The sequence below is a fragment of the Chroicocephalus ridibundus genome, chromosome 8 (genome assembly GCF_963924245.1).
Source record: "Chroicocephalus ridibundus chromosome 8, bChrRid1.1, whole genome shotgun sequence".
NCBI classification, from domain to species: Eukaryota; Metazoa; Chordata; class Aves; order Charadriiformes; family Laridae; genus Chroicocephalus; species Chroicocephalus ridibundus.
In genome coordinates this window covers 41,711,305-41,733,973 of record NC_086291.1, presented here as the reverse complement: position 1 = coordinate 41,733,973, position 22,669 = coordinate 41,711,305, and the positions used below count along the sequence as shown (strand labels likewise).

The following is a 22,669-nucleotide window of genomic DNA, read 5'->3' as shown; positions in this document are numbered from 1 at the left end:
GCATTTGCTCCATTCATGGTTGGTTTGGGGATTTTTTTACATCTTCTTATTAAACAGGAATAGTAAAATTTGGTAACTCTGGGTTCAATTCAGGGTTTACAGGAATATCAAAGCTTTTTATCTGGCTTCCTCACATTTGAGCTCACCACTGAATGGTTGGTTAGTCCCCATTTCTGCCTCCATAAGGCCACCCTTAGCCACTCGTACACATGCTGCACCTCCAAAGCTGCCGATGTCTCCTAGAATTTTAGTCAGTTCAGTAATTTATTCTTCTTCCTTGCAAATTTACAAATGGGGCAGACAATAAGTGCTCCTCCTCTGTGTGGCTGGCTCCTAGCTGGTGCTAGCCTGGAATCAGTATTTTATTATACAAACGAGAATAAATACATTTTGATCCATCAGACTTTCCCTCATACCCTTCGTGCAAACCCCTGTTTATCAATCAATGTCCTTGGCTGCACGTCTCCAGAAAGTTGTGAGGAAAATCATATTTTGACCCCGTTTTGACCATATGCACCATCTGGTTAAAAGCTGAAGCCAAAAATATTTTTCTGCAGGCCAGATACTCATTCCTCGGGGAACTGAGGGAATAATTAACGCAGAATAGTTAACGCAGCTCTCTCTACAGCCAGCTTGTGTCCATTTGTATTCAACAGAATGTATATCTACCCCTTTTTTTTTTCCTGAATATTGTTAATACGAAACAGCAAGGAGAGTGCGAGGGGACGCTGAAAACCAGGGGGAGTTCAAAGACAGCCTGCAGAGGATCTGGGATCCAGAAAACCAGGAGATTAAGTTAGGTCAGGAAAAAAAAAAAAAAAAAGCTGTAAATCAACGCGATTGCAGACCACCGCCATCTACAGAGCGAGCTGTCAGGTGAAAGAAGCCTCTTCAGCCCGGTGAGCGGCAGCGCGGTTCCACCGCCGCTTCTCCCTCCCCTCAGGCCCGCCTCCCCTCAGCCCGCGCCGGGCCCGCCCCTCAGGAAAGCTCCCGGCTTCCGCCGTTTGACAGGCCGCGGCCCGGCCCAAGCGGGAAAGCGGCCGGGGAGGCCCCGGAAGGTGGGTTGGCGGGGCCGGGGCTGTGTGAGGGAGCTCCGGTGGATAACGGTGGGATTCCAGGCACGGGCATGATGGCGGCCCCGGCACCGCCCGCCGCGCTCGGCAAGGCCGGAGGGGCCCCTCCGGCCTTGCCTTGCGCGGCGGGCGGTGCCGCGGCCGCCCCTGTGTAGCTGTGAGGGATTTTGTGCTGCCTTCAAGGCTCTCAGTGCTGTGTGTGCCGTGTAACAGGCCCGCCTGTGGAAGCGACTCTTTGTAATACCATAACAAACCACTTTTACGTATGTCGCGGATCAAAGATGCAGCAAAGACCCTGTAATAAATATGGGGTATAAAGTAAAGTCCTCATTTCCAAGCACAGCTCGGAGTGTGTGTGGGGGAAATGGCGTGTGATCAGCCGGTTAAATAAGGTATACAAAGACACTATAAATAAGGTTGCGCTGTGATTTTCCTAGCTTCCCCGTCACTTTTTTATTCCGTAGACAGCGTCCTCTGACATATTTTGTGCATAAGTAAGCAAGCAGGCTATGGAATTGGTAATAGATGCTGTAGAGATTTTGGGAGAAGAGCGATTTCACAATTAAATGCCGGAAGAGCAGCCGTTGTGTCGCAGAAAGCGGTATAGTTTGGACCCTGAAAGGAGGAGAAATACCCAGCCTATGGAAACATACTGCAAAGCTTCTTTTGGAAAAAATTGAAGCTTTTCTCAATCAGATTGCTGTGTTAGAAACACGGCTGCTGTGTCATGAGCGACTCTGGGCTCTCCTGGATCAGATCTGGGTCTGACTCAGATTTTCAGAGTCACCAGTGATTTGCTGCTTTCCTGGAAGCATGTGTTTGTAGAAGAGACTTCTGCTTTTGTTCCTCTGTTCTGTCATCAGAAGTTTTTTGTCTCTCTCGCTATTAGCAAGCTATTGTCACATACAGCATATTACCCGAAGCTGTGCGGGAAATGGTCCTCTCTCCTCAGATCCTTCTTTGTTTGTACAGGGCCTGAAGGCTTTGTTCTAGTGTTTTGAACCATGATAGTGGTGGACATTACATCAGCTATTTATCTTCACCTGCATTTACACTTGTATCTCTGCAGACTGTCATCTGTTAAGGCTTTGATCCAGTGTCCTGTTTTCTTATTATAACTATTTAACAGTGGCTGGTAACGCAATGCAAAGTACACACAAATATGCCTCTGTCACAAGGATACGCTGTACAGATTCATCCTGGATCGCTAAGCATAGGAGAAGCCTTTTCTCTGGTTGAAAACAGAAGAAAGGGACCTTCTCACTAAAGAGAGATGCTGGTAGCATGTGCATTGAATCGCTCCCAAGTTAATCACCTTGAGCAGCACCTTAGCTGTTACTGTCTTGTGCCTGATGACAAACTGTGGCTGTGATTCCCTCCACGTGGTTTTGTTAGAGATGTCAGGTTCTTTGTGCAAAGCGTGAATACTGAGGCCTTTCTTTGAGTAGCTTGGCCTGAAATCTGGAGGAAATAATTTCTCTTTCTCTCTTTTTAAGTCAAAGGCTTCTCATAGGACTTCACACGGTCCTCCTTTATAAAGCTGGCTGTGGAACAGGTCCTTTCTCTGAGCCTGAGCCCAGGGTTGACTTCTCAGGAGGAGGTGTGAGAGCCCTCTGCTTCCATGCACATGCAGGGACCAACTCCAGGATCCTTTTGTAGGTAAATCTTTGTGTCTTTGCTGCTTATGCTTTTTTTTCCTGGTCTTCCAGTTACTGGTACTTCAACGGGAACTCTTTAGCGGAGCTCTCTGTGTGGATATTGTTCAGATGTTTGAGCTTTTGAGTCATAAGTTTTCCTTTTTGACAGTGCATTAATGAGGGCTTTGGTGAAACATCTTTAGTCACTGAGTCAAATCCCCATGCCTGAACTAAATTGTTTCTTGTGCAATATTAAGATTGAGGAAGGAATGTATTTTCTAGGGTTGTTTTATAAGATGGATACCTAAGACTTAAGTGTAACTAGTTCTGTATCCCCTTATATGGCTCATTCCGTGTGCTTTACAAATCAGGAATGTTCTCTTTGCTGTCATATAGGTGGAAAAAAATAAGACTTACAGCTCTTGGATGATTAGACCAATATACCCAATGTACATCTGCTACAAGTAATGTAGATATAAAGGAAAAACCTAAACTGCAGATGATTTTGAATCCTTGTGTCCATTTTGTGATCAGTGTTTGTGGCCTCAGTAAATGCTGCCTTGCTTAGCTAAATGCTGGCTTGGCTAACTCAGATCTCAGGAGGCTGAGCTAGCTAACATCCATTGTCAGTATTATATTTAACTTGTTTGCTTTCTTTTAATATGCAAGTTTGGCACTCAATTAAAAATAGCAGCTAGAATGTTGGGGGGGGATGACAAAAGCAGAACAAAACAAAATGGTTTAAGAGAGTCAACCAAAGCGGAGCGTAATTTTGCTGTGAAGGCTTTTGGGGTTTTTCATGGCATTTCATCACTCTCCCTCATTTTTATCTTCCTTGTTCTTTACAGAACGATGAGTTAGTTTCATTCTGAAAAGCTCAAGATGTCCAGTAGGCAGTAGGAGCGAGGACTGGGATTGCAAGGACGTCTTGCAGGAAATGACATCCCCAGCATTCAGTAAGGTGAATGAAACCATTAATTTTGCCATACTTTTGAGGTATTAGTAGGATTGCACATGGATTTTCTGTGGAGAGATTGACTTAATATTTATAGTTACAATGTACTGGCTCCTGCCTGCACTCTTCTTCCAAGGTTTTTTGCCTGCTTCTCACACTGCTGTTCAGGAAGCTATACGTTATTAACTCACTAATTGGTTAGATCAGGCAGGGAAGGTGGATGGAAATCCTTCTTGCTGAGAACTCATTGAAGGATCTGGCTTAAAATGAAGTGTGAGAGTTTGTGGAACAAATAGACAAGAGGCAGGAACAAGTTGCCAGACCAGATGAAGCCCCCAGGGACAGTGCTGCTAACGATGGCCTCTCCCTTGTCACTGGAAGCTAATACCTGTGGACTGGAGAGCAGCAGATGTGTCACTACTTTTTAAAGAGGGTTCTAGAGGAAATCTGTGGGCTGCAGACCAAGAAGTTTGACCACTATCAACTGAACAAGTAGAAAATATAGCTATTGGACACCTGCATAAATACTATGTAGTGGGGAAGAGCCAATGTGGCTTTTGTAATGGAAAGTCATGCCTTAAAAAAATGTCGGAATTCTCTAAAGGTCTAAATAAGCACGTTGAGAGGTCTGGCTTACAGTTTGTACTCAGGTTTCAGGAAGCTCTTAAACAGGAGCCCTCACCTGAGCAGTCCCTGACATAATAAGGGAGTTCCCTGTCATAAATAGTTGATGCAAAGATAGGAAAGAGGATGTGAGTAAATGGGCAGCCCGCCTGGTGGCTGGAGGTCACCAGTGGGGTGCCGCAGGGATGTTTTATAAATGACCTGGAAAAACAATGTTTCCAGCTGGCTTGACATTATTTGAGGTGGTAAAAAAGAGGGCTGACAGTGATGAATTGCAAATGTAAACTGATTCATGTGGGTGGGGAGCAGTCCTAATGTCACGCACAAAATAAGTGAGTTTTTGGAGCCATAATGACTAATTCTGTGAAGCTTTCTTCATCAGTAAAGCCTTGGTTTGTATAGTTTTGCACAGGCTCAGGGAAGGCTGCATAAGCTCACAGTTGCTAAGTACACACAAACCGTGCCTGGTTCAGAAGGTTCCTGCCTGGAGACGCAGAGGATGCATGGAGAAGCACTGTGTGCTTACTCTGTTCTTCCCAAGGCTCCTGCTTTTCATCTGTGCTGGAGAGCAGGATACAGGGAGACACATCTTTTGGTCTGACCCAGCATTGACCATTTACATATTCCCACATAAAATCTGTACGACTGGGAATTGGTATGAGGAATTGTCTCTCCAGAAATGGCATTGTGTCCTTACGTACGTATCTTCAGGAAGATAGATGTGCGTGAGGAAAACTTTGCAGCTGCAGGTATCTGGACCTGTGAGCCAAAAGTACATGCAAATTACTGGTGGGATTTTCTTTTTTACCTTCTTTTAGTGAAAGCTCAGTAAGTTCATAAGGAAATACCTACAAATGCAGTTTTATTAGCAGGATTAAAGAAGCCTGTGTAGACTCAGTTTGCCTGGAATACAGGGTGTATCTGCCGCTGAGCTGTATTTTACAGAGATTTTCAGTGTCTTTCTGATTCTGGCTTGCAGGGTCCCTAAACACTTGCTGGAGACTAGCCCAGCAGCCCTGAACACTTTAGGCACTTTTGCAGACCTATTGAGCTCTTGATCTTCCTTTTCTGACTTCCATACTCTTTTTGTGCATGTGTACACACATGTGCTTAACAACTTGTAGCTAGTTTGGTTACAACAGGAGTAGTAAAAAGCAATTAAACCCGCATCTGATTCTTATTTGAGGCACAGAAGTAGAATTTGTTTACTCTACAAGCAAGAAAATCTAGATAGAAATAAGAGTTGCAGAATTTGTCTGTAGACTTACACGTTAAGAGGTGGTGTCTCTTACTTCCCAAATACATAGAGCTTGGGTACTTGATGGGTGCTGTCTTTTACAGTGTGCTTTTTCACAGGCAAGAAAGGATTTATATGTACAAGCAACATCCGTTATAGAAAGTGTAGACAGATTTTGAGGAATAGGGTTTTATGTTTCGTATCTTGGTATGAACAAGCAGGGAGACAAAGGGTAGGTTGGTGTTTTTCTGGATTTCTGAGATGGTATTGCAGTGCCCTCACTCTGCATTTTTCTTTTAAAGCAATCGCATTTTGGCATGTGACCCATTTCTCATGACGATAAGGCAGTAGTATCCTACTGCTATTTCTAATGAGAGTTGAAAGTGCTGAGATCTGTCTAGGCTCAGCCCATAGCAATGAAATTAGAAGTGCCCTAAGGCTGCCAGTATAACATTTACATGAGAGCACTTGCAGCTTTTAAGAATTACTTAATTGGAAGGGCAATAGGTGCCAGGCGGATCCTGTTGCTGATGTCGCATTCCATAAGAGCACAAATTACCAAACGAGTTAATGCTCCACTCAAATTTGCCATGTTTTCAGCACGGTTTTATGTATGGCTGATGAACTGGAAGTTCCAGTTAATACTGTCAGAGAAGTCTGGAGGGACTGTCTTCAGCGTGGAGCATTCCCTTGGCTGAGTCCTGCAGAGGGTCAGTCTGGTATGGGGGAGTGCTCCTCTTCCGTCCCTTCCTCCCTGCAACCCTTTTTCCTATTCATGCCCTTTCTCCTAGACAGGACTGTAATTTGTGAAACCACCAGGCAATTTTGTTTGAGGCAGGTTGGTGACTTCCAACAACATTTTTAGGAATTTCCAACAGCTGACAGCCACAGTTCAGAGCAGGATACCTGGCCTGGGGCTGGCCGTTCTATGGCAAGTCTCTGACAACACTGAATTATTGCAATAAAGAATTAATGTTCAGAAAAAAAATAAAAACATCCTACCTCCCTGCCAGTCATGCCAATGCGATTTTTTTTTTTTTTTTACTGCCTATTTTTATATGTTTGTGTCTGGATTCTTCTGAAGTGAAGTTGGGGTATTGGCACTGGTGATCCAGAGTGTAGCAATGCTGAATTTGTTTCAGTGTAGTTCAAGGAAATGATTGCTGGTGGATTTTTATTTGTGAGAAACATCAGAGCAAGACAAAGATTGGGTTTGATGGTGAAGGTTTTTATAGTAATTTTTAAAAGCTGATGATCTGGTGGAAAAATGGGTGGCAACAGCTACTTAATTATGTATATACTTCCCTTGCAGGCTCAGCTGTATACAGGATTCTTTGTCCATTTCTAATTAGGTATAATGTTGCCTTTTTCCCTTAGATCTACATGTGGTTGAATTTCAGAACTGATGACACGTCTTCTAAAACTCAGTGTCTTTGCACTCTCTTATAAGAGTCCTTTTTTGAGGCTGACGCTTCCCAAATGTAGTGCCAATGTGAGATTTTAAAAAGTTTGGTTTCAGCTTTTTATGTATGCAGTGTAAAAAAGGCTAAAGAGCATTTCCAGCAATGCCCCAACTGGGAGGTGGGCTTTTGCTAGACCAATAGAAAACTGCAAATTGTTCCTGAGTTTGAGCTAACGATGCACTGTTGGGACCATGATCTCCAGCTCCAAAATCTCTTAGCCTATTTCAAAGTGCTTTATACAGTGAATAAATAAGTTCATTCCTGTTCTACAGGTATAAGGACTGCAGCACAGAAAAAAACCCAAAACATTAAGATTTTGAAGCTCGCGTAGTAAATTGGTGACAAACCCAGAAGAACAATCTCAGGTTACGTAGTTGCCAGAAATACACCCTGTTGACTGGAACACACTGCTCTTCATCTTTCTGGTAGGTGAATTTCAAGCTTATTTTGTGGAGGTTCTAACACAAACATTTCTACAGCGTGATCAAGTTTGTCACTGTGACTGTAAATAGGGCATCTCCCAACTCTTAATGTTCTGTGTCCCATGGAATTGTGAATCCTGATCCAGGTACGTTACTGCTTGAAATGATCGATACATCATTTCTATAGACTTTCTGAGTCGGCACAATTTTTGAGGTGGTTGCTTCCTGTCTGCTTAACAGATCACATTAGTTCCAGATAAAAAGTGTATAGTACTGGTTCATCTTTGTTTTCAATTTTGGAGTTTCCTAACCTAACAGCAAACTTATTTTTACTAAGTGGAGCAGAGTTGCTTTTTATCTACGGTTCTTAAAAGATGAATACTCAAACTGCAGTTTTCTGTTTGCTTATCAGTGGAGCCCAATATTTGCCTAGCCTGATGTAGACACAGCTAAATCTGTCACCTGCTTCTGCAGTTTGCCAAGGTTGTCCGATTATTATAGCTTTCAGATTCCCTGTTGTGGAGAGATGCGTGAAAACAAGAGTTTGTAGAAATGAGTTACTTCTAAATAAACTTTATATTCCTAATTATTTTTATATCAATTTTCTAGAACTATGCCGAGAAAAAGAAAGCTGTTGGCTCAATTAAGTGCTCTCCAAAGCAACTCCAGCTTCCCTCCTTTTGATGCCTTGGTGAACCTGAATGCTACGTCTGATGGGGATTCTGCTCCAAAAAGCAGCAAATATTTTGCAGTAGAGAAAAAAAATTCTTCCCAGCTAGAAGCAGATTTTTTCAACCAGCCCTGTATTAGTCTGGCCAAGTCCTTTCTGGGACAGGTAAGACACGAACGCTGAGATTGCTGTGCTGGAGCATGTGCTAGCTAATAACTACGTGTAAAAGGATGAAATTCTTTTTTTGCCATTTGACTCAGGGGCTTTGCTATTTTAGGAATACAGCTCTTGTTCCTTCTCTTGTTAAGTTCAGTGGAATTTAAAGACTAGTAGCCAAATCTATTTTGGACAAAGTCAGGGGAGTCATTTTCCGGTTTAGTTTGTTGTCACATTTCAGAATTAGTTTTTTGTGGATTTTTTTCTCCCTTCTTTCTGGTTTACTGAAATGTACTTTGCTGTTTGTGGTTTGAAGGTTGTTTCAGGCTCGTTATTTTCCTTTCAGGTATTCCTTTATTTCTTTTTGGCTCTTGCTTAGCCCAGTGGAAAGTAATACTCTGCAAGTCAGCAACATCTCCTTCTCTGCCTCCGTTTTACTTTCTTGCTAATAGCATGGCAGGCCCTTGCCTTTCTTGACCAGTACCCCCTGTCATAGCGTACTCAAATATTTCATTCTTATCTGCAAGTTCAGCAGACTGCTTGGTACTTTCTTTGATGCGGCCCTGTATGCTTTGAAAGATGTGTCTCACACTACCTGCTTTTATTTTTGCTTTCTGGATAACTTGATATTGTGGTGAGCTCTCTAGTGATCACCTTTCCAAGGTTATTAACGCAAATTTGCGAGGCAGCACAGGCTGTGGAGACATTTGGGACTCCACAGTCCCGCAGTTAAACTCTTTTCACTCCGAAAAATGCTATTCCTGTCTCTTGTTTCTGAGTTTTCAAGCCATTAATTGTTCACGAAAGGACCTTCTCCCTTATCCCATTGCAGAAACTTTGAGAAATCTTTGGACCTTGTTGAAAGCCTTTGGAAATCAGAGTGGGGGAGATTAAACTTCTGCTTAGTGAGTCCTTCAGAAAACTCCCATGCTGTTTCCATGGGAGAGAGTTCCTCCAGTGTTTTCCCTATAAAAAGTTTCAATCTGGGACCTCCTAAAAAACATTGCAAAACGTGTTTTTAGTTTCACTGCTATGGTCTTATCTTCTCTGAGTCTTTTTTATACCTTTATTGTCTGCAGGGTGAACAGGCTCTCTAGGTTCTCATTGGTGTAGATAACTTCAGGAATTTGTTCCACAAACTGTTGATTTTGGCCTGTTTTGCTGTGTCTAGCTTTTTTTTTTATTTTCTAAGGATATTGTCTTGCTTGTCATGGACCTCTTTGCTCTGCTTTTTAACCCTGCTGGGATTTTTTTTTTGGTCTGTCTTAACCTGTCTCTGATAGTTGTGTGTGTTTGCTATCTTTCTAGACATCCTGCCTTTCCAGCTTTAACCTTTGGCTGCCTCTTTTAAGTTCTTCCTAACAAGCTTCCTTACTTTATGTAGTTTCCCCTTGTTGCTGGTAAGCAGAACTCTGCTGGATTATTTTTGGACCTTAATGCTTGTGAAAGGACGCTGAACTTTAGACTTCGTGGTCATGACACAAAGTTGTTTTTCAGGGATAAGTCTTTGGAAAAGACCTTGCATTTTGCTCTGGATCAGTTTGAGAGTTTCATCTTTCCCTGTGAGATCCCTGATTACTCGCTCTGCAAAGCATTTGATGGTGTCTAAAAAAATATAGCCTGTGTCTTGTCCCACTGTGATATTTACTTGCTCTCGATGAGGATACCTGAAGTCTCCCAGCGCTGATGCATTTTTTTTATCTTAATGACTCCGACATCCTTATGCACTCCGTTACTCTGGGCAGATGATATTTTAGTCCTAACTCTATACTTTTCCTATTTAGGCATAGAATTACAAGCCAGGCGATTTCGATGTTAATTTTAGGTTGTCTTTAAAGTATAACCCCTAGTTTCCCATGACCCAGTCTATTCTTTCATTTTTTTAGAATTGTAACTGTAATGGTAACCTAGTGTTTTCATTCATTGTCTTAATTCTACCAAATTTTGGAGCTGCCTGGTATATTAATATTGCTTACCCTAAACATGATACTTGGGTTCTTTAGAAACACAAAAATACCCTAAAACATACACACAATAAATAGCCTCTCAAAATGAACTGTCATAACACCAAGATATGTCCTTAATGAGAAATAAAAACCTCTATAAAATAGTTTACTGTGAGCTATTGTGAATGATGACCATTTTTAACTGTTCTAACTCTGAATGTCTGGTGTGTCTGAAGTGTCAGGGAAAGGCCTGCATGCTTTTAAAATCATAACCTACCCATTGCATTTCATCAGGCAGTTGCTAAACACCAGTGCTTTTCTGAAGTCACTGCATTTTTCATAAAAATAATAGACTGATTTGTTTTCAACAATTTGAGAGTGCTGTAGGGAAACCAGGATATACCAGAGTTACAACATTTGCAACTGGCTTCTGGAGCATCCGTACTGGACCAGATCAATAACTGCATTAGCAATCCAGCACAAACGTCTGTTAGGAATTAAGCTTTGTTTCTTGAAGGTCATTTTTGAATGGTTAGTTTTCAAATATAGAAGCACTGAATATAGTGTAATTAAACTGATAGCTGTTGCCTAATGAGACTATACTGCAGTATTTCTTAAACGCACATTAAGTAAAATAAGAAGTTTAGAAATCAGGTCAAACCACAAGAAACTTTGTAGGAAAATTAGTGATTGTTTCATTTTTAAAGATAATCTTTTCACTGTCATGTTATGTTTTTTTTTTTCCCTGCATCTGCTTTGTTTTATTTAAGGAGGTACCAGCAGCAAGGAACACCCTGTAACAAAAAGTGGTGGTGGTGTCTGCCTGAAGCCAGTTCCCAGCTCTCCTGCACTGCCCCTCGCTGTGGTGCAGAAAATATGGAAACGGCATCGATACTCACTCCGGGCACGATTATCTCTATGGTTAGGGACTAAGACTTGTTTGAAACATCTCTATGGAGAGAGACTATCTAATCATAGTTGTTGTTTAATCGTGCCGCTGTCATATTTCTTCTGGTCTAAAGAATACACAGTCATGATGCCTCAAGGTTGATGGTGGTGCTTTTTTGCCTTAACCCTGGTGGATTGGGGTGAGAATACAGAAAATAACTAGAAAAGCAACTCTGTGGGCTTTACTGTGTTAGGATCATAAATGGGTTCTTTGTGATACTGCCACATCTAGACACTCCAGGCATTTTGTGGGGCGAATGGCAGGTAGGAACTTCTTGTACTGGCCCGTGGCCTGGACAGTAGAAGCTGAGAAAGTTCACATTCGCTTACAGACTGGACTGCTAGGTGGAGAGGAGAGTTCGTAATACCATCAGGTCCTTTTTTCTGACTTCTTTTGTTTCCACAGCTCTTGCACTCCGGTTATTTTCTACAGAGGGTTGCTAACTGATGCACTCTGACCTCTCTTTCAGATTTTAGTTCGCAAACTTCCTGATGGCAGAGAACTCTGGGGGAGGATTGTTGAAACAGAAGCTTATCTGGGTGGGGAAGATGAAGCTTCCCACTCGAAAGGTGGGAAACAAACTCAACGAAACGCGGCAATGTTCATGAAACCAGGAACCCTGTACGTGTATCAGATCTATGGGATTTATTTCTGCGTGAATGTTTCCAGCCAAGGTAAATTGATGCTGAAAGAGGTTTAATGCTTGCCATGTTGCAGTCACTCGTGAGCTCCCTGTGGGCTCCGTCAAGTCAATGACTTGCTGTGACAATTTGTCCTTGGGAGCTGGGTTTTGCCATTGTGAACAGTAACTGTGGACAGACGGCACGTTAACTTTCAACATTACCAGCAGGGCCCATCTCCAGCTGCACAGTCACCAGCCTGGTGGGGTTTTTGTCCCAGCTCTGAGCTGTGTGAGCTTTTCAGGCACAGAAATAAAGATCACGGACTGGAGGATAATCTTGATAGGATGGAGCTTTCAGTTTTGATGGCCTGGGCCTTATTCATGGGGTTCGGTGGACTTTGTTCCTCAAAGGTGGTGCAGTCTAGTGACAGCCTACATCTCGGTGTCTGTCGTCATGACAAAAAACTCTTCTGTCTCCTACTTTTATCTTCAGAAGCTGTAAATCTTGGGGAAAACAAAAAGGTCTGAGATGTCCAAGGAGTCACTCCAGGAGCATTTAACTGCTTTGCTGTATCTTAAAATGAAAAAAAACCACAACAAATCAAAATACCCAGACTGTTACAGAATCTTCAGTCTTTTATTATTCTCAAGATATGTAATCAACCCTAATCAAACGATGCTGGAATTTACTGAGGCACTCCTTCCACAGCTCCTCTTAATGTGCAAGTGTTACTTCTAAAACTTTTTTTTTTCTTTCCTGTAAGAATGACAATGTTTGCCTTGCAATCAAGCTATTGGTTCATTAGACACCTTGAAATGGCAGCAGGTATTTCTTAGGTAAATACTCATTTTGTCTAAAAAACCTCAAAAATAATTTATTTTCTTTTTTGCCATTTCAAAGATACAGCTTTAAAAAAACCCCACCGCTTGTATATTCCTAAGTGGAAAGCAAATGTTGTAACAGTGGCCATTAATCCTCAGGTTTTGGCCTTTGGACAGGAGCCAGGCAGAAAACCAGGGCCAGGTTATACTGCAGGGGAAGAGCCCGTCTTTCTAAATGGAGGTCTGGAGCCTGGTGGATGAACACATGCGGATTTCATTAGCTTGTCTCTGCCAAATCTGTTCAGATAATGAAAGCAGAATGGTTCTTTATTAAGGATGGGCTTCTTAGCGTTTGAAATATTAGGAATAATAATTTTTATTTAAAAAAAAAAAAAAAGATGCTTAGCCTTTTGAATTCTAGAAAGACTTCTTTGAAATTTATACTTTGGGAAATTTTCCTGTGTTTAGTTTTGCAGCAAATCAGTTAAAGAGCTCACTGTTGTGATGGATTTAGTTGGATTTTTTTGTTAAAAACTTATTCTCCATTAGCTGTCATGCATGCAGCTACGCTGACACCGAGCATGGCTGTCACTGACAGCTTTGTCAGGAACACGCTGAAGTAACGAGCGTGGCTGTGCACGTTGTGTGTCACAGATACATGAGTAGGATTTACTCTTTCAGTGTATTCACCCATGTGCAGATGTGTTGAAAGAAAGAATCTGAGGAGGAATCATACCTGAGATGCTCCCATCTTGACATAGATGGAGAGGAAGCCTGTCCTGTCATTTGGTCTGAAGGAAGGACTGAGGAAGTTGTCTTTCGTGGTGGCACTTATGCACCTGGGTAGAAGCAAAAGCATTTCATTCTCTGGATAAGGGATAGATCTTGGAAACTTTGGTTTGAATCCAGCTCTGGCTGTGCAGAAAACAGAAGGAAACACTGGCAACAGAAATGTTTGTTCTGTCTTAGCACAGACCACGCTCTGCTTATAGCATGAACTTCTGATGTGAGTGGTTTCATCATCTTTGTGCAGGGAATTTGATGCAAAATATCCAAGTACTTCAGGGTCTCCCTGGGAATGCTGCGAAAACCTGAGTGACTGACCAGGAGGCTATAAAAGGAATAGGAATATATTATTTCTAAGGTGTCATTTGGAAAGACTGACACAAATTACTGAGAGAACACTAAATGCTTTTTCCTTTTCAAAGGGCGCATCTCCAGTGATGTCCCAGAGCTGCATCAGTCTCTTCTTGGGTTTTGGCAGTGCAAAGCTGCAGAGCAGCAGGAATTAAACAGCAGAGAACACGTATTGTCTTCTGCCTCCTGTGATCTCCCGGGATCTTTCATATTCCCCTCTCAGCTGTCTTTGAAGCTGAAGGTTTCTCATCTACTCTAGTTATTCCTTCCTTAGGCTTTTGCTCCAAAGCCAGTCTGTAACTTTTATCATCCTGGTTGCCTGTCCCAGAATCTCTTCATTTTGTTACACCTTTCTGTAGATGGAGGGAGGAGCAGAACAAGTCTAGACATGCACACAAATCTCAGGACAGCCGAGCAACTTGCTTTGGATGAGTAGTTGTGGTCTACATCTGGGATATCTGTATGGCACTGCTGGAGCAATGGAGAAGGGGAAGGGTCTTTGGGGGTTTCCTGATGTCTTCAAACACACACAAATTGACCCCGTCTTAAGCCTTTCAGTTTTGATCCAGATGCGTGTTAGCAAAGTTCATACCAAATGACATGAGAATTAGGGGAAAACCTGAGGCTGATTTCAGCAGAAATCAGTTCTAGAGATTTTCCAAATTACTCTTGAAAGAGGTTTCTGTTTGGCCACTGGGTGGTTTGCATCAAAATACTTATGCAATCATACGCTGATTTTTAACAAAGCGTTTATTTCTGGAGACTGTTGGAACAAGCACATAGACTTAACTGAGGATGTAGTGTGGTTTTAGGTGGTTTACTAACGTTAGCACAAACTAACAATCGCAAACGAATTCTTAGCTGCCTTAGATTAAACTATCTAGTTTTGTAGTGCAGGCAATTCCTTGTGCTGCTTAAATTGCAGGATCCTGGTGGGAGGAAGGCAAGCGGTTCAGAGAATCAGTATATCCTCTTCAGTACTGGCAGTGACTGCTGTCCTGCTGCTTCTCAGACTCTTGACCTGAGTGACCGTAGAGCTGATTTGGAGCTGCCAGCCCGATGAAAGCGGCTGTCCTTTTACTGGAGAGAGATGAGAGTGCTGGCCTGTCCCTGGGTTGCCTGTGTTTTGCTGCCTTCCTGGCACAGACACTGCACGGGGCTGTCCCAGACACGCCAGTGGGACCAGGCAAGCAGCGTGAATTGGATTGTTGCAGCAGACTTTCTTTTAAAGAGTAGTTTAACACTGACTTGAGTCATGCTGGGGCCGTCTTGGTCCTTAACCAGCTCAGGATGTGAGGCCTGTACGAGATGTGCAAAGCTTTATGTGCTGCTCCTACTTGCTCCCTTCTGCTTAGCTTGTCAAAATGGGGTATCTGGCTCGTGACACTCTGGCTCTTCAGAGCTCTCTTGTTTTGAGGTGTAACCTTGTAGCATCATCTGTTTTAATACCAGGTGGAATAAACCTTCTCTTCTGTTTTCTGTATTTGGCTTATGCTGGACTCGGCTCAGCGCTGTCACTTGGGGATAGGAAAAGGTGTGTCACCAGCAGAGCTGTGCTGGCAGAGCTGCTTGGGAGAGCAGCTACAAAAGCACGGACTTTACCTTGAGAGCCACCACCGCTGCAGTGTCCTCAGCAGCGTGGCCCCAGCCCAGCCTGGTGCTGCCAACAGACACCAGGAGCACTTCAGCCGTAGCCTGTTGTCTTGCCGCTTTGCTGGGGCAAGAAATGGTGGCTTGTCAGTGTGTTTGGTAAAGTTCACCTGACTGTATCTTGGTGTTCAGAAAACCATAATGCGCTGAAGGGTGGTCTCCAATACTTTTTGTCACTGAGGAAGGGGAAATCTTCGTGCACGTCACTGAGGTAAAGCTGCATCGTGTGGGATTTTACTGTGAGAGGTCTTCCCATCACTGGGTCAAATACTGCTACTGCCTGAAGCCACGGCCAGCGTCACTACATTGGTTTTTTGAGAAATCGTAGATGATAGAGGAAGAAGAGTTTATAGAAAAATATAACCATGAATCCTACAGTATATCCTGGCAGCACAAAGAGCTTTCCCTGGGGTTAAGAGGGACATTGGGCTTCCCTCGCTTTGGGAAGAGGGTAAATGCCAGTCAAGCATCTCTTTGACTTTGCTGCTATTTCTTTCTCTGGAATTTGCCAAGGTGTGTTTATTGCTGCCAGATCTGAAAGAACAGCTTGTAAAATGGAGATCCCAGTGATGCTCTGCCCAGGCCCAGGGCCACACTGCGTGGACTTCCCCCTAACATTCGGATCCTAGACTAGGACTTTGGAGGAAGTGTTTTGGGAACAGTGAGTCAGACGGGTGGAGAGAGCAGAAAATTTTCTTCTCTCCAGTGGCCAACAGCTGTTTCCAAGAATGAGAGCTGGAGCTGTTCCAGGGAAGAAGCAGCAAGCTGCACAGTGGGAGTGTGGGACTTCCCTATCATTTTATGATTTCTAGCTCTTCAGGGAGAGAATTGGCCTCTGCGTGGTTGTTAGATCCCAGCTTGTAGCTTTGAATGCTCCTCGTTATGTGGAGTGACTCTTAGGCACGGGAGGTGGATATTCAGCATCTCTGGTCTGGCGCTGCTGGTGTGTCAGTGGCTGTACCCATGTCGGGCAGATGCTGAAGCCAGACAGCCCCTGCGAGCGACCTGCTGCAGGCTGCGGAGAGAGGAAGACAGGCTGGAGTGCCCTGGCAGGCAGGAGATGAGCCAGAAGGATTCACATCTACTCTTTGGCAGTCAAAATAAAACTTCTGATGTGCAGGTATGCTCAGGAGGACCCAAACATCAGCCGGGGGGTGTGGGGACAGGTAGGAGCAGAGAAGGCAGCAGCTCATCCCTGCACTCTTATCCTGCCTGATGTCTCCACCTCTTCCCAAAGCTCTCGTGGCTGCTGACTTAGAGCAGAGAACTGTGTCTGCATTGCGCAGGGCTAGAAAGAGTGTGAAAACTTTCTGGTGGAAATGCAAAAAGAGCAGACAGAGACAGAAATGCCAGCTACCCCCTGCCACGGCTCTGCAGATGCTCTGCAGTTTCTCTGAGTGCTTGTGTCTCTTCACATGAACTCCCAAGGACTCGCGTCAGTTCAAGTCTACGGTATCCACTTGCCTTTGTGATGGATGAAAGCAAATAGTGTAATTAGTGATTGCTCAGAATCTCACAGTTGTTCCTGGCGAGTGAGGCTGCATCCCAGTGCGAAGGATGTTTCTTTGTGCATGGATGAAAAGCAGAATTAGGCCATGGAGCATGTTCTTAAAAATCTAAAATGACCTTTGAGCTCTAAATCACTGTAGTAGAGGGAAGCAGCTTTTGGCTGCCAGATTAGCATCAATCCCCTTCCTTAGAGAAGGGAGTGCCTGGGACCAGATTGCCGACAGCTGTTGGAAGTGAGTCTGTTGACCTCACCGAGCTGTACGGAGGGCAGCAGGGGCTCTGAGCAGGTTCAGAGCAACAGGCACACCTCGCCAAGCCAGAAACCAGGTCCTCAGTTGACAGGCTCAGTTGTGAGCCCGGGAGGGTAATTTAGTGTGGGATTTGTACAAAATATGAGGGGGATTCTATTTTTGGAAATCGCAGGTCCCTAGGGATCTGTCAGTGCCTACAAAAAAAAAGCCTTTGCCAGGCGTGAGCGTGGCTCCAGATGTTTGAGGCTGGACAGGGAGAGGGGATTCTTGTGGAGCAGCAGCACCGAGCACGCAGATGCTGGTGGGGAGGAATGCCGTGGGTGGCCCCAGCACAAGGGGTGCTGTGTGGGGCAGCACACAGACCGCTTTACCAGGCGCTCTCCTCGCCCACTCAAGGTCATGAGAAGACCTTCCTTGCTGTCCAGTGGAAAATACCAAGGAAGTGTTTCTGTCCCACTAAGGCTGGAGATCCTCGTCACGGGGGAATGTCTGTGCTCGGAGCCGCTTTGCTGTCACCAAAATTGGAGAGGGCAGTTGGTCACAACAGCTGTGGGCGGCTGGAGTTTCCTGCGGCTCCTGACAGGGTGGCGGATCACAGTTGAGAAGAGAATCTTTCCATTTTCTTCACTTCTTGTCATGGAAAGGTCTCTGCTGCAGTGATGCTCCCAGTGCCGTGCATCCTGCAACCAGAGACAGTGCAGCCCTGTCCTGCCCCAGCTCCCTGCATTGCGAGAGCTCCCCTGGCACAAGAGTTCGGATCGCTCTCCGCTGTAGCTCTGCAGTTACCCAAAGCGACCGTCACCCCGCCTGCTGCTGCACCTCCAGTTGGGTGTTTGAATTAACCACCCCTGCAGCCAGGGCTCTGTCAGCAGCAGCACAGACAGCAGCTGCTCCCAGTGCCTGCGGCTCCCTCCCGGGTTTCTCTTTGTCCAGCCCGACTCTGCAAGCTGCCTCTTTCTGCTGGCAGCATCCGCACTCGCTCCTCCTCTCCTTTGTTAGCTGGAGTTCTTGTAATCAGAGTTTGTTATAAATCCACTGGGTCTGGGAGCAGCTTTGGATAGCGATGCCAAAACCGAACCATATGTGTATTTATTCCTGAACGTTGTGCTGACATAAGACAAACCTCTTGCCCTCTGGCGAGCCTTGGAGCAGCAGCTAGACTTAGTAACGTCAAGAAGTGGGGTTGGGGAAGAGCAAGTCAGCACTGATGACTGAAGGACACAGCTATGGGAGACAGGACATTCAGAAGAGGGGAGTGCACTGACCGTGGGTTAGTGGCCGACTCTGGAGCCTGGCACTTGAAGCAAAGTGGCCCAAGAGAAGGACAGGCCCTGGCTAAGCTGAGCTGCAGGCCCAGAGCTGAAGTTCTCCTGCTGGCGGTGGGGCTGAAAGCTGAGATGTTCTTGACAAACAACCCTGTACTAACACGTGGTTCTTGTTCTGCACAGGGGAAGGGGCTGCAGTCTTACTTCGCTCTCTGGAGCCTCTTCAGGGTTTAGATGCGATGAGGGAGCTGCGCAGTGCTTCAAGGAAAGGACCCACAAAGCCGCTGAAGGACTGGCAGCTGTGTAACGGGCCCTCCAAGCTCTGCCAAGCACTCGGGATTGATAAAGCTTTTGACCAAAGGGACCTGACTCAAGATGCAGCCATCTGGATGGTACCTGGACACGACCTACCAGGGGAGCAGGACGTGGTAGCCACAACAAGGATTGGCATTGGCAACACGGGAGAGTGGGCACAGAAACCTCTCAGGTTTTATTTACGAGGAAACAAATTTGTAAGCGTTGTAGACAAGAAAATGGAGAGAGAGATGGCAGCAATGGGACAAATCTCTTGCAGCTGATGAATCTTGCAGGTGTGCCACGGGCCAGGACTCGAACTGTGCTCTCTATGATGGGCCTCAAGCTATGTCATGGTAGCAGCAAGGGCACACATAGTACCTTGGGGGTTTTTAACAATAAATGTACTTTATCCCAATGAATGGGGCAAGGTGGAATTTTATTTGTGGGACAGACTGACGTGGGTCTCGCAGCCAGAACCGAGGTTGGTTTTGGATGTTGAAGGTTGCTTTCTCCCTTGTGAATGGATCCAGGCTCAGTTAAGGTGGACGCGTGGTGAAGGTTCACAGCTCTGACATGCTGTGCTGCTCCCAGCACCCCTGGCCCCCAGTAGAGGCCATCGCTTAGTTGCTGCAGGGGAATAGTCAAAAAAATGGATGGCAGCAGGGTTGAATGAAAGGATGAGAGCTGGGTTAGATCAGCCTGGAGAAGAGGAGGTAAAGGAGGGACCTTACTGTTGTCTACACCTGCCTAGTGGGAGGGTGAGGAGAAGACAGAGCCAGACTTGTTGGACAGGATGAGAGGCAATGGGCACAAGCTGGAAAACAGGAAATTCTCATTAGCTGTATGGAAAAAAATTTCACCATGAGGGTGGTCAAACACTGGAACAGGGGCCCAGGGAAGCTCAGGGAACAGCCTGGAGACATTCAGACCTCCACTGGACAAGCAAGCTCCTGAATGACCTCATCTAACACATTTTCTTTGAGCAGAGATTCGGACAAAAAGAACTCCAGCGACCCCTTCCAACCTAAACCAGTCTATAACGTCCAGCTTGGAGAACAAGAATGTTTTTTGTTTGTTTTCCCAGCTGCTTTTGAGACCAGTTCAAAACTTATCAGTGTGTGAAGCCCAACCCAGAGAAAGCATCAATGCTGAGATTTCTGCGATGCTGCAGCCTACCACAAGGTACAGGGAGAAAAATACCGCTAGGATTTAGGGCAGAACCTGCAGAACTGCAGCCACGCTGGCAGTTTGAAGAGTGACAGGGACACCCCCCCCCCATCTTAGGATTCACATGCAAGAAAAAAGCTCAAGTTTTTCAAAACCCTTGTCCCCATCATATGAAAAAAAAAATCTTGTTTGGCCCTTTCTGAACAGCCCTTGTTATGCTGATCTCAGTAGCTCACCTTGAGACACAGTTGCTGGGGCCCTACAGCAACATTGATCTGATTTTTAGGTCGGGCCTTGCTTTTTCTCTTCTGTAACATCCCTGCTTGCATCTGCGGGGGACAACTCACAGAAGGGACCCCGAGTAAGAAGCTGTCATGGGGTATCTGGTGCCCTGTGGACGCGGTGCTCCTGAGCGTGACTGTGCCTTGCTGGTAGGAGATAAAGTTATGTGAAGCTCACAGTTTCACCAGTTTGTGTGGGCAAGTGAAGCTGTTCTGTGAGAGCCTGCAGCTCTGGGAAGAACTCCAGCTTGTCTGGGTGGTGTAAGGGACAGTCTTAAGGAAGAGCCTGATCAGTCTTTAAACATGTGCCCCTGGAAGCCGCCACCATAGAGGTAAAGGTCTATCTCCCCTTCCCCAGGGACAGAGCAGTGAGCAGCTGTGGGGGCCTGTGGCCTCGCACAGGCCAGGGGTGAGCTGGCACAAGCTCCTTCTGTCCCCAGGAACAGGGCTGCCACCTCTTTAACCCAGGCCAGGTTCCCAGTCTGGTTCCCTGCAGGCACAGGGAGGGGAATGGAGGAACAAAACAAGTCGGGGGGAACAAGCTGAGTGCCCTTAGCACCAGCCCCTGGCTGCGTGGAACTGTATGTCCATGCACTTAGAGCTTTGCCAGCCAATTTCAGTCCTGCTCAACAACCAAGCTCCCCACCCCCAGCCAAAAACTGGAAACTGCAAACCCACAAACACGTGGCTGCTTGGCGACAGCCCTGCCCCAGCAGGTACTAAGTAATAAGGATACTGGGGAGAGGAAATAATAAGCCGTAACACAGCGAGCGAGTCATTCTCATTCATGAAACTGTTTACTTGTGATACTTTGCCTTCCTACCTCTGTCCTCACCGCTGCCAGATAACGGTGATCAAACAGAATTCCTCGGCGCCCAGGGACGTTTCCCTAAAAGCCAGGCCAACACCTCTCCGCCCTGGAGCAGAGCCTGTGCGCGCTCTGCCGTGGGGCCGGGCTGCTCACCGGCGGTGCTTGCGGCTGAATCACCCAGCAGGCGTGTTGGAGAGCAGGAAAGCACTTCTGATGCACCAGTGTCCACCCAAGGGCGAAGTGCTGTCAGGAACACTGCAGTAGTGTTCTTGGCCCTCTCCCACAGGCCCTGGGGAGGGAGCAGGGTCAGGGAAGGGGTGTGAACCAGCAGCTCTCGTGCTGTGAACGTGGCGCAGCAGGAATCCAGGCTGAGCAAGTGCACACTGTCCTGCTGCAGACTCTGGAGCCCTCATACAGACTGTCTTCAGCTGTCACCACGGGGAGCAGATGGGAAATTGAGGCACGGAGGGGGAAAACCTGCTGTATGTGACATGGCAAGAAGGAATTGAATTCACCTCCTTTAGTTTTTAGACCTCTTTTAGACTAAGAGTATCAAAAGTTTCCCTTCCTTTGCCAGTACAGTCATTTTAAGAGGGACTGAAAAACTGAAATCACAGGGTCTTCATGGCTGGTGACCACCAGCACGCTGCGGAATTTGTCAAACAGCATCAGCAGCTGGGAGCGACGCATGTTCTCGTTGTACATGATCTCCTCCAAGTGGTGTCGGCCTCGGAAATAGTGCAGCAGCCTGCGGGGAAGGAGAGCAAGGGAGGCACGTGAGCCAAAAGCAAGTGCACACAGCAAGAACGGATACTGCCACCCTCAAGGTTTCCTCTCCCACGGGACGCAAGTCAGAAGGCGTTGGGGTTGCATCCCCCATTTATGTAAAAAGTGAATTAAATCAGTTCTTACCTTAGGCATGCCTAGCGCAGAAATCCCCTGGAAAAGCAGGGGACTTGCCTGCCTCGGGGCTTTGCAAAGATTCTCCTTGTATCAAAAGGTTTCTTAGCCTTGCACATTTCCTGAGGTTATCAATTTTCAACATAGTTTTAACTCCAGAAAGCAAAAAACCACGAGTGCAAACAAGCCTTGAGAAGTCAGGAGGTGGCAGATTTACTTCAGCCCTCTCTTAGTTGGGTCTACGCTGCCCTTCGTCACAGCTCGGCGGCACAGGCTGGGGTACCTACACTTGCTTTTAGAATTGAGAGCGGATTTTCCCTCCCAGCAGCCCAAGGGGTTTGGTAACTACAGGTTGTGCATGCCTGAGGTTTAGTCAGCTCGGGGTGGGTGGAACAGTCACAACAGGGAGATGGAAATTTTGATGATGGGCACCACAGAAAAGCTCTGGGAGTTAAAAAATCCCCAAAGAGCCCCAAAACCCTGAAGTCTAAGCTAAAACCACACTGACTTCTTAAATTCCCAGTTCTCTTTAAATAGAGAGCACAGACACCCCTTTGCTGGCCACCAGCACGCTACGGACAGCGGACAATCTCGGCCCTGCACAGTCAATCACGGCCAGATCCGAGACAAACCCCTGCAGCAAGTCCCCGATTGCTGAGGACCTGCTCCCCAGGGACCCTTCAGAGCCGGAACGCCAAGCCAGCCCTCCAGACAAAGCTCGAGTCTGCTGCTCGGTCTCTTAATTGTCCTAACAGCCTCCAAACACAGGAGCCATCCTGCACATGTCACTCAAACACTCCTACCCGTCAAGGCCCAAACGCGTAT

General features: G+C 45.8%; 2 protein-coding genes across 14 annotated transcripts in view; one reads left to right on the top strand and one right to left on the bottom strand.

Moving 5' to 3' along the window:
* The first annotated feature begins 761 nt into the window (after window positions 1–761).
* On the top strand, window positions 762–19,098 carry MPG (N-methylpurine DNA glycosylase). 5 transcript variants are annotated; one of them, XM_063343384.1, is made up of 7 exons: window positions 762–1,058; window positions 2,576–2,732; window positions 3,559–3,671; window positions 7,262–7,414; window positions 8,021–8,246; window positions 11,602–11,806; window positions 18,572–19,098. In XM_063343384.1, exons 5-7 carry the CDS (start codon window positions 8,025–8,027, stop codon window positions 18,964–18,966), a joined length of 822 nt encoding a protein of 273 aa, XP_063199454.1. In that variant the 5' UTR covers window positions 762–1,058; window positions 2,576–2,732; window positions 3,559–3,671; window positions 7,262–7,414; window positions 8,021–8,024; the 3' UTR covers window positions 18,967–19,098. The 5 variants fall into 5 exon arrangements, with proteins under 5 accessions (XP_063199454.1, XP_063199453.1, XP_063199452.1 ...); XM_063343383.1 differs by having other exon boundaries at window positions 2,570–2,728; XM_063343382.1 differs by having other exon boundaries at window positions 2,570–2,732.
* A 1,845-nt stretch (window positions 19,099–20,943) lies between these two features.
* The window catches only part of NPRL3 (NPR3 like, GATOR1 complex subunit), a 45,628-nt gene continuing 43,902 nt past the window's right edge, over window positions 20,944–22,669 (bottom strand). For all 9 annotated transcript variants that reach the window (XM_063343377.1, XM_063343376.1, XM_063343373.1 and 6 more), the window contains one exon: window positions 20,944–21,692. In XM_063343377.1, coding sequence (XP_063199447.1) covers window positions 21,527–21,692 — 166 coding nt within the window. In that variant the 3' untranslated portion in view covers window positions 20,944–21,526. The remainder of the gene's footprint in view (window positions 21,693–22,669) is intronic.

Excerpts from the sequence above, each read along its gene's own strand:
- MPG (XM_063343387.1), top strand. The coding sequence starts at position 8,025 with ATGCCGAGAAAAAGAAAGCTGTTGGCTCAATTAAGTGCTCTCCAAAGC. Across the intron at positions 8,247-11,601 it reads CCAAGTCCTTTCTGGGACAG|ATTTTAGTTCGCAAACTTCC; the intron begins GTAAGACACGAA and ends CCTCTCTTTCAG. Across the intron at positions 11,807-18,571 it reads CGTGAATGTTTCCAGCCAAG|GGGAAGGGGCTGCAGTCTTA; the intron begins GTAAATTGATGC and ends TGTTCTGCACAG.